Below are 10706 nucleotides of genomic sequence, written 5' to 3'. Positions count from 1 at the left end.
AATGTGATAATTGCCCCAATGAATGGGGTTATGGAAATACAAAGGGCTGCCAAGTTTGGTTGGAGGATTCCTGGAGGTTTTATTACATAGAATACTAGAACTGGAAGGGACAGGCAGAGATCTTCAAGTCCAGTTCCCTGCCCCCATAGCAAGACCATGAGGTGCTTTAAGTCCTGAAGGCTCCAGGACAATCCTGCAGGGTTGGCAACCCTCAGTATGGCTACAAAATGCCAATAAGCAGCTGTGAGTTTAGCTTCTCCCCTCCGCTCAGGCAGGGCTGTTCGAGGCGTGTCCGCTCAGGCAGGGCTTTTCGAGGGCCACAGCCCACCCCAACCATCCCTTTCCAGCCCGAGTTGACGCTCTTTGACCATCGTGTCACCCGCTCTCCCTCCGGCCACTCGGCGGCTGACGCGGCCCCCGCAACAGAGAGGCTGCGGCCGCTGCCCACAGCGCAGGGGGGCGCCCGGCTGAGTTTCGGAGCCCGGGTTGGCTGCAGCGCGGGCGCCGGAGCGGCGCGTTAGTGGGTTTGGCTGGTTGCTGCGCGGCGAAGGGCGCCGGGAGCGCTGAGCAGCGTGAGTCACCAGCCCGTCGGAGCGGGGAGCCCAGAGCGCAGGCACCGAGCTGAGGAGAAGGAGGGTGGAGGCAGGCGGGGGACACGGGCTCCCCTCCCGCCCACTCGCACATGCTGCCGCGCTGCAGTCAGCTGGAGCGGCGCCTCCGCCGATGACCTTCTCGCCCGCCCGCCGCCGCCGCCCCTGAGGACGCCCAGCTCCGCTGCCCTCTCGTCCGCGCGGGGCGGGGATGCCACAGCGGCTCTCGGGAGCTGCTTGCAACACCGGGGCCAGCTGCAGAGCCGCCGCCGCTCGCCAGGAGCCTGAACATGAACCCCCAGTGCGCCCGCTGTGGCAAAGTCGTCTATCCCACGGAAAAAGTCAACTGCCTGGACAAGGTGCGGGGCGCCCCGCCGAGGGGCTGGGGCCTGGGGAGCGGGAGGACGTGGCGGGGGGGGAGGCGACAAGGGAGGAGGTGATAGATGGGGGAGCGGGGGGAGCTGAGGCTAGTGACCATGCGGGTGTCACTGGGATGTGCTCCCCCCCCCCCCAAGTATCACCATTTTGCCTGCTGGAATAAGTACAGCGTGTGAAATGAGCGAAATACAGCAAACCGCCTCCTAAAGCAGGCGCCCCTACTGGGGCTGGGGTGGGGGCGCCGAGAGAGGTGTTCGGAAGGGTTAATGTTTAGTCACTAGGGAAAGGGGGCAGTCGCCTTGGAGAAGCGGCGCAATAGTATCGTTCTTGCTGGGAGCTCCGCTCCTGCTGCAGGGATCTCACTGATGTGGCTTTAAAAAAAAAAAACAGGGAGTGTAAAATACCTGCAGATTGCAAATAAAGTACCGCACCTTTGCCTGTCACTGCGCTGCAATCTGCTCCTCTTCTAATCAGAAGGAAATAGGAAGATAGTAATTAACATGTCATAGCACTGCCGCTGCTGACGCATTGCTATGAATACAAGCTGGGGAGCACAGAAGTGAGATCAAGATTCAAATGCCCATTCACCAGCCAAGATACAAGAGGGTTTTATGATTTGTTTCAGACGATAGCTCTTAAATCTAATAGGACAGCGTTGTAAAGAGTAGATCATAGGATCATTTTCTTTTCTCTTTCCATAGAGGAAGTTATATTTAAAAGTGAAACCCCTACCAGCTATAGCAGATTCCTTTCCAGGTTGACGCAGCTGAGATGCTTAAACAGTGTATCTCTCAGCTATTCTATTGTGGCCACACCAGGGCAAAATAGATGACCTTACTCTTGATATTATTCCTTTTTACTATTACTTATCATGAAACCCCATCATTTCATAAGTGTACATGCATTAAAACTGTGTGGGATGCTCCAGCTTGACACCCCCATACACCCTGTAAAGGGACTAATGGCTATTAGATGAAATACTATATTTAGTGTACCTACAACTGTATTGATTAGTCGTTTTACACATATAATATTGACATTTTTATAAAACATTTTTATTGATATTGTACTAATCAACATGTCAAAATTCTGCTCTAGGTGCCCTTAAAATAATTCTTGTGAGGTTAAGCCGCTGAGATCTTGGCATTCACTTAATTCTAAATCCCATACATTGTTCAGTAGTTTCAGAAGTGCTTACAGTTGCATATGAAAGTAAAACTCTTTAATTTACAAAAATACTTACGTGTCTTCATGGTAAAATCCTCTTCTAGTTTGCAAAAGAATTGACTCAAAATTGTATATAAATACTTAATGTAACTTCAAAAATCAGCCCAGGAAATGTCAATATTTTAATTAACTATAATTTAACATTTCTTGGCAGTACTGGCATAAAGGATGTTTCCATTGTGAGGTATGCAAAATGGCTTTAAACATGAACAACTACAAAGGATATGAAAAGAAACCATATTGCAATGCGTAAGTATTATGAATGTCAAGTCTTGCACAAATGTATTAGAGAAAATAGCTGGTTGGGGAGATAATCGGAGCACAATCATAAGTTGTATTGCTTTAAAAAACAGTTAGTTAACTGGTGATAACTAGGTGTGGCAGAGCAGTCCTAAACAGCAGGGTATATTTTGGTTTTAATAAAGATTATGATGTCTATTGACTGTTCTAATGTATGTGCTATTATATCAAATTACTGCATAAAACCACATTCTTCAATGAGGATGATTAGACCACAATGCTGAGCCCCATTAATATCAATGAAATCTGCAAGGATAGAAAGATTCACCCACACACAGAGCTCAATGCATGTTTAGGCCTATCATCGGTATTTTAAATTAAAAAATGTTCGTTTCTGGTAAGAATGTTATTTGTAAAATTGTAAAATTTAACAAAAATTATATATTTGTATAAAACCCTTGTGTAAATTTCTGTTGTTCAAACAACATCTTGTATTACTAAAGTTGAATATTTTTAAAATTCATTTTACTTTTTGCTGTTCTTGCCATCTGCTTACCTTCTGCATTTATCTCAGAACTGAGATCCAAAACAGCTTAATCAGTTTCACTTTTGACTAGAGTCTGATTCTGATCAATTTCATCTTCTAGTTCTAAGAAACTAGTACAGTGCTTCTGTGTTTGGATTGCAAATACTATAGGCGAATATTTTGGTATGTAAAACATGTTGTTTGTATCAAACCTTTACATTTGGAAGGTGCATTTGAATGTATATTTATTAAGCTTTACAAATATTCTTTGCTTTTGTACAAAGATGTGGGTTTTTTTATAAAACATGGACCAGATTTGACATCTATGTCCCTTTAAAGTATATGCTCATTGTGATAATTTCCATGCTAATCCATGTCAAAAATATTAATAAATGAAATTTGTAAAAAGTATCATATTTTATTTCATCACTGTAACACTTCACTATGGAGTGAACATTCCAATAATTTGTAACTAGCTTATGTTTGTCCTCTTCCATGATAAAATCATTTAAAAATAAACATAAAATCCCTGTGTACTGTAAAAATATGAACATTTTCTATAAATGTTGTTGCTCTGCTGTCAACATTTGAAGATTCTCCTTTGAGCGTGTGTAACATTTAAGAATTTATTTTCTTATCCGTAAGTTCCTAGTTCTTCCTGTAGGGTTCTGTGAACCCTCTAATGGTACGTTGACAGAGGCCTGTAGATTAGACTACCAGGCATAGGAAAATGAAGTAGCGATTTAAACCATCGCCGCTTCATTTAAATTTACATGGCTGCTGCGCTGAGCCGATCAGCTGTTTGTCGGCTCAGCAGGGTAGTCTGGACGATCCAGTGCGGTAGTCTGAGGCATACCTGGGAGGTCGACAAATGCCTTTGATGTCGACCGCAGAACGTCCAGACTACTGCGCTGAGCCGACAAACAGCTGATCGGCTCAGCACGGCAGCCATGTAAATTTAAATGAAGCGGCGATTGTTTAAATCGCTACTTCATTTTCCTATGCCTGGTAGTCTAATCTACATGCCTCTGTCGTCAGAGGCATGTAGTCTAGACGTACCCTAAGGCTACGTCTAGACTACATCCCTCTGTTGGTAGAGGAATGTAAGTGAAGCACTTCGAAAGTGCAAATGAAGCATTTCAAAAGTGCAAATGTAAATATCCTGCGCTTCATTTGGAAAATCACATAATGGCGCTATTTTGAAATTGAAAACGCAGTCTAGATGTGGTTCTTTCGAAAACAGGGCGCTTTTTGAAAGATCCTGTAAACCTCATTTTTAGAGGGATGTAGTCTAGACGTAGCCTTACATGACACACAGAGAGGTTTAGTCAATAGTTACAAGATAAAAACAGGGTTACAAAGTTAGTGGTGTTGGTGTTTCAGTAGGTAGCACACTTTCCTTTAGCTATGTCTATGCTACAGGGTTTTTGCACAAAACCCGCCATTTTTGCACAAAAACCTGCGGAGCATCCACACCTCAATCACGTTTTTGCACAAGAAAATCTACAGTCAATCGACAGAAGAGAGGGCTTTTTGCGGTGTAGGTATATCTCCTTCTATGAGGCATAACTCCCCTTTGCACAAGAGTTCTTATGCAAAAAGGTGTATGTGGATGTTCAACGGGGATTTCTTGCGCAAAAAGAGACTATCACAAAAAGCACAAGTGCTCTGTTGGCCATTCTGTGAAGGGCCATCAGAACTTTCTTGTGCAAGAGTGTCCGTGCAGTGTGTATGCTCTTGCGCAAAAACACATTGCTTTTGTGATGTGCTTTTGAGGTGTGGACACAGTTTTGTACAAGACATTTTTACAAAAGATCTCTTCCGCAAAAAAGCTTCTTGTGCAAAAACTCTGCAGTGTAGACAAAGCCCTTGAATCAGCAGTATTAAATCAGTGGCCCAATTTGGTTCTGAATGGTCCTTTGCTGTTGGAAAGGTTGTCTTTTGGACAAAGTCATTGCAAATCCATGATGCTTTGGTACTTTTTTTGAAAGAGCCCATTTTTATATTTTTTGTCATGGGCACATTTCAGCTCTAATATTCTGCTCACTTAAAACTTCCTAAGTAGTTTCAAGTTGATTATCTCTCTCTATATGGGACGCGACTGTCTAGGAAGGAGTATTGCAGAAAGGAATCTAGGCGTCATAGTGGACCAGAAGCTAAATATGAGTCAACAGTGTGACACTGTTACAAAAAAAGCAAACATGATTGTGGGATGCATTAACAGGAATCTTGTGAGCAAGACACAAGAAGTCATTCTTCCACTGTACTCTGCACTTAGTAGGCCTAAATGGGAATATTGTGTCAAGTTGTGGGCACCACATTTCAAGAAAGATGTGGCGATATTGGAGAAGGTCCAGAGAAGAGCAACAAGAATGATTAAAGGTCAGAGAAGATGACTTATGAAGGAAGACTGAAAGAGTTGGGCTTGTTTAGTTTGGAAAGGAGAAGACAGAGAGCACATGATAGTGGTTTTCAGGTATCTAAAAGGGTGTCACAAGGAAGAGGGAGAAAAATTGTTCTCTTTGGCCTCTGAAGATAGGACAAGAAGCAATGGGCTTGAACTGCAGCAAGAGAGGTTTAGGTTGGACATTAGGAAAAACTTCCTGTCAGGGTGTTTAAACACTGGAATAAGTTGCCTAGGGAGGTTGTGGAATCTCCACTTCTGCAGATATTTAAGAACAGGTTAGATAGACATCTGTCAGGAATGGTCTAGATGGTATTGGGTCCTGCCATGAGGGCAAGGGACTGGACTCAATGATCTCTTCAGATCCCCTACAGTCACAGTTCTAGTGTTCTATAATTCTATATAAAAAGTTTTTTCTGCCGGGCGATATAATGATATCATCATGTTCTCTGTCTGCAAAAGCCTCCAGAGAGAGGGAGGTTGACAAGTGTAATGAGCACAGGGTGCAGCCCACTAATTTATATTTAATAGAATGTTCAACAGCAAATTTATTCATGCTGTGGGTGTATGGTAGGTACTGTAGGTTCCTAAGTTTCAGTTGGTGAAGTGAGCTCTTCTGTATAGACTTGTAATGCATGCTGAGATCTTTCAGTGGGGAGTGAGCAGAAGAAATGCTATTACAGTAAACTTATGATAATCCGGCACCTTTAGGACCCAGGGGGTGCCGGATTATCAGATATACCGGACTATCAGAAGGGGGGGCTATGAGGGGTCTGGGATGGGGTGGGAGGGATGCCACCCCAGACCCCTCATAGCGCCCCCTTCCGATAGTCCGGCTCTGCCCCAGGTGTCCGCGATTCAACCGCTGCTGGTCAGTTTCAGCAGCGGCTGAATCAGGGATGCCCGCGGCAGAGCAGCTGGGGTGCTGCTGGGTTGGTCCGGTAGTGCCGCCCCTCGGTGCTGCGAGACCAACCCGGCAGCACCCCAGCTGCTCTTGGGGATGCCTGGGACAGAGCAGCTGGGGTGGTGCCGGGTTGGTCCTGCAGCGCCAAGGGGCAGCGCTACGGGATCAACCTGGCAGCACCCCAACTGCTCTGCCTCAGGCGCCCCTAATCAGCTGCTGCTGAAACTGACCAGCGGCTGATTCCGGGAAGCTCTGCCCCGGGCTTCCCAGAGTCAGCCGCTGATCAGTTTCAGCAGCGCTACAGAACCAACTCAGCAGCATCTCAGTTGTTCTGCCCCTGGCTGCCCCGATTCAGCTGCTGGTCAGTTTCAGCAGAGGCTGAATTGGGGAAGCCGGTTGCAGAGCAGCTCCAATTGTCTGGCTGCCCTGAGCACTTCCGGGTTCCTGATGGTACCGGACCATCAGGAGTGCCGGAGCATTGGATGCTGGACTAATGGTGTTTCACTGTATTATGTAAGAACTAGTTTTCCTATTAGCTGCTTTATTGAATGCTGTGTAATAGTGATCCTTAAAATGAATTTATTGCCCTTTAAAAACTCTCTTCTTAAAGAGGAAAAACTTAAAAAACAACAAATAGTCTTGCAGCACCTTAGAAACTAAAAAAAAAAAAAAAAGTAGATACTATCAAGGTGCTGCAAGACTATTTGTTGAAGTTTTTCCAATTACAGACTAACATGGCTACCTCTCTGAATCTCTTCTTAAATGTTTGTCAAACTGTACTTGGTTTCTGAATATTACTTTAAGCATTAGTGTAAAGTGTCAATTTGCATATGCCTTTTTTGAACCATGTAAAGCAGAGTAATATTTTTAATTGCAAATTTTTTTGGTTTGAACAAATGGTGAATAATTTTGAAGGAAAACTGAGACACCATTTTGCTATTTTGAAAATGTATTTTGCCTATTTGAAATATCTTTTGACACATTCATATTGCATCTGATCACATAGTTAAAGTTACTTATTTAAGTAACACTAATTAAAATATTTTAAATGAGATTCACCTTCTTTAGTTTTCATTAGTAGGAGAGAGCTGAAACCTCTTTTGGGTCAATTTATTGCTTGTTTCATAAAATTTGGAAAAAAAAAAGTAAATTTACTTAGTCTATCATGAAGCTCAGGCAAGGTGAGGTCCAGGGGCTGGATCTGGCCTGCCTAACACTTTAATCCGGCCTGTGGACTGCATCTGGCTGCTGTCTATTTATATCCTGCTGCCTGTAGCATCGAATTACCAGATGGTGGCTCAGGAGGCAGGATCCTGTTTAAATTGCTCCTGGCTCCCGGTCGCAGTGCTACCCTGTCAGGGGCCAGATCCGTGAGCCCTTTAAATAGCCACAGCAATCTCTGGTGGCTGCAAGTCCTTCACTGTGTTTTTAATCTAAAGCCTCTGGTCTCAGACAACTCTAGGGGGCAGGCTTGTTCCTTCCGCCCCAGACCCTGCCCCTTCCGGGGGTGGAGCCAGCCCCTTTCTACCTACCAAAATTCAATAAGTGGCCCCACTGTGAAAATTATTGCCCATCCCTGCTCTACTGGAAGTGCGTGACAAAAGCCTTTATTATTAGACAAGTAATGGAGGCCATCCATCAGTACGAGTATAATTTATAGAAAAAATACAGAATTATGAACACATCATTTTATTGGAACACTAAAAGTATTTAATAGATTTGAAAGCCATAGTTAACTTTTCATTTAAATAAGTCAAAATGCATATCACCTTAGTAATTTCAGTGCTTCTTTATTAGCTCCCATGTTAATGTATTGGGTACATTGTATTTTGAATTTTATTTTCCACTCAATTGTGTGGATATTTGCTTTTCTTCTTCTTTCATTTCAAGAAATGGAACTGTTAAAATCAACTTTATTTTCCCTTAGAAATAAGAGTAACAGATACTGATCTGTGATTGCGCTGACTTGGAACTATGATTTGTTTTAATGGGGCAAGGGGAGCAGGATATAGAGATTTAATGAACCATGGAAGACTAGATTATAAAAAATAGTTTAATTTAATACACTTTTGAATAGAGCACAGCTAAATACACATAGAAAGTTCAAGTTTTTATAGACAAGAAAGAAATCTGTTTTATTCGTCTGTCTAATTTTTAGCTGATAATTTTATGCAGTTCTTGTGATCAGGAAATGTTGATAGGATGATTTCTGCTGCAGTAGAACCAGCAGAGTTGTCAAGACTCTCTTATTATGTACTTGGAATTCCTTGTATATGTTTACTTAAAAGGAGCAACTCTATTGCAAAAATTTCTCTACAGCTGTGAGGAGAACTTTGCCTGCACCATGTTTAGATGTGCTGTTGATATAAAAGCAAGAAATGTGTTGTGGTTGAAGTGCTGGACTGGGATTTGAAATCTGGGTTCAGTAGTCTTTTCTGGAACACATTTTCTCTGTGACCATGGCAAGTCATATAAGCTCTTTCCTCAGTTCACCCATCAGTAAAATGGGGATATTGCCACTTTTTATCTTCTACCCTTTGTCTGCTTTATTTATTAACGGTGTGTCTATACACACAGTCCTGCAGCGGCGCACAACTGTCCTGATATAGTTGCATAGCTGTAGTGCATCTGGTGAAGATTCTGTGTTGATGGAAGAGCTCATTTCCATCAGTGTAAAAACCGTCCTGTGAACAGCGTAAGCTACATTGGTGGGAGAAGCTTGATGACATAGCACTATGCACACGAATACTTATTAGGCATAACTTGTGTCACTCGGGGGTGGAATATTCACTCTCCTGAGTAACAAATTTTGCTGAGAGAGGCTGTAGTGTAGACTTAACCTTAGTTTCAAAGTTAACTTACTGTAGTTTAGTTTCTAAGCTTACTTCTTGTAGCTATGTTGCTGTGGTGCCAAAGTATAAACACTTTCTACATTAATGGAAGGGGTTTTCTCTCAGTGCATGTGACCTACTTTCTTGAGTGATGATAGGTTGATGGAAGTTAGTTTACTATGGCTCTCAGATGTGAATTTTTGAGGCTATGGAGTAATGTAACTAAGTTCTAAATTTTAAGTGTAGACCAAGGCTATTTTTTCTCACACTTCTTGAAACAGTGGTGTTTTGATTTGTTGGGTCTTCTAGGTGCTACTATAATATATATATGTGTGTGTGTGTGTATGTGTGTGTGTATATATATATATATATATATATGTATATATATATATATATATAAATAGATAGATAGTATTTAAGTTTTCAGTTCACCTAATTCACATTCCTTTACAAATTCTTGTATATACGTAAGACTTTTTGGAGGAGTAATACTCGGGGTACATGATTGTCAGATCTGGGTTATAATTTTGTTCTGCTTTTGGTGCACTGCGTGACTTCAGGCAAGTCACTTAACATATCTGTGTCTAATCTGTGAAATGTGGCTAATGATGCTTTCTCTATGGAATGTTTTAAGAACTATAAATGAAAATTGCTAATTGTGTATATATAGGAGGCATAGAAAAAAAATCATCTTACCTTTTTCTGTACAAACACAGCATTTATTCCACACAACTGTAAATAACCTAATAGCTAGTGCTAGGAAGTAAATAACATTTTGGCAGCAGTGGGTTGTACATAATAGTTCTTAAGCTTGTTAAATCATAGAATCATCTATGATCATAATATGGTGATTTATTCTTATAAATATTCATTTTGTGTAGAATTAAACAGTGAATCGCCAAGGTTTATTTTTTCCTTAGTGCAGTTTTAGTTTTGTAACTTAGGTTTTTGTTAACTGTTTGATACAAAAACATTTATCAGCCAGTTTCATCAGAACAAAATAAGATTTTTTAAATTCAAAGCATTTTTGTCTTAGAAAATTAAACATGCATTTTTTTGGCAAGAGAGTTATACCCTGCTGAAGAAAATAGGTTTTCCTGCTTGAAATTTTCAGCCAATAAAACATGTCTTTGATTTTATAGAAATTAACAAAACAAACATCTGTACGCTATACCGATCAGTTATACCCTTGTGACAAAAGTTAACCAGCCTTACTGACAGGATATATCCTTCCAAGATGATCAGCATCTAAAAACTTCTACTCCTATCCAAATGGTACAACTTCATTAATGTTTTTATTCATGACAGCTACTTATGGAGTGATTATATAACTCCTATGGTATCAGAATCCACTGTCATCAGTTCTAAGACTGGGCAATTTATGGTAGGGAGAAAAAACAATATTCTAATATTCTAAAATAGAATGTTCTAAATTTTTACTCTGTTTTCAAATTTGTTTCTTTGAAAGTATATACATGAACATTTTACATTTGAAAAATTTTGGTATTGGGAACATTAGGAACCATAGTTAAAGGTAAGGGATGTTACTGTCAAGGTTTTTGTGTCTGTTGAGAGACAATATAAAGTTTATGTAGCTATCTAGATG

The 10706-nt window shown here is 41.5% G+C and overlaps 1 protein-coding gene across 2 annotated transcripts in view; it reads left to right on the top strand.

Moving 5' to 3' along the window:
- Window positions 1-353: 353 nt before the first annotated feature.
- The window catches only part of NEBL (nebulette), a 418429-nt gene continuing 408076 nt past the window's right edge, over window positions 354-10706 (top strand). Inside the window, exons 1-2 of one of the 2 annotated variants that reach the window (XM_089776726.1) lie at window positions 354-949; window positions 2350-2444. In XM_089776726.1, coding sequence (XP_089632852.1) covers window positions 881-949; window positions 2350-2444 — 164 coding nt within the window. In that variant the 5' untranslated portion in view covers window positions 354-880. The remainder of the gene's footprint in view (window positions 950-2349; window positions 2445-10706) is intronic. The other variant, XM_075922494.2, reaches the window with a different exon arrangement.

Source organism: Pelodiscus sinensis, chromosome 2 (genome assembly GCF_052426305.1).
Source record: "Pelodiscus sinensis isolate ZL-2025 chromosome 2, ASM5242630v1, whole genome shotgun sequence".
NCBI lineage: Eukaryota > Metazoa > Chordata > Testudines > Trionychidae > Pelodiscus > Pelodiscus sinensis.
The sequence above is the reverse complement of the archived record's forward strand: the minus strand, read 5'-3'. Positions and strand labels throughout refer to the sequence as shown.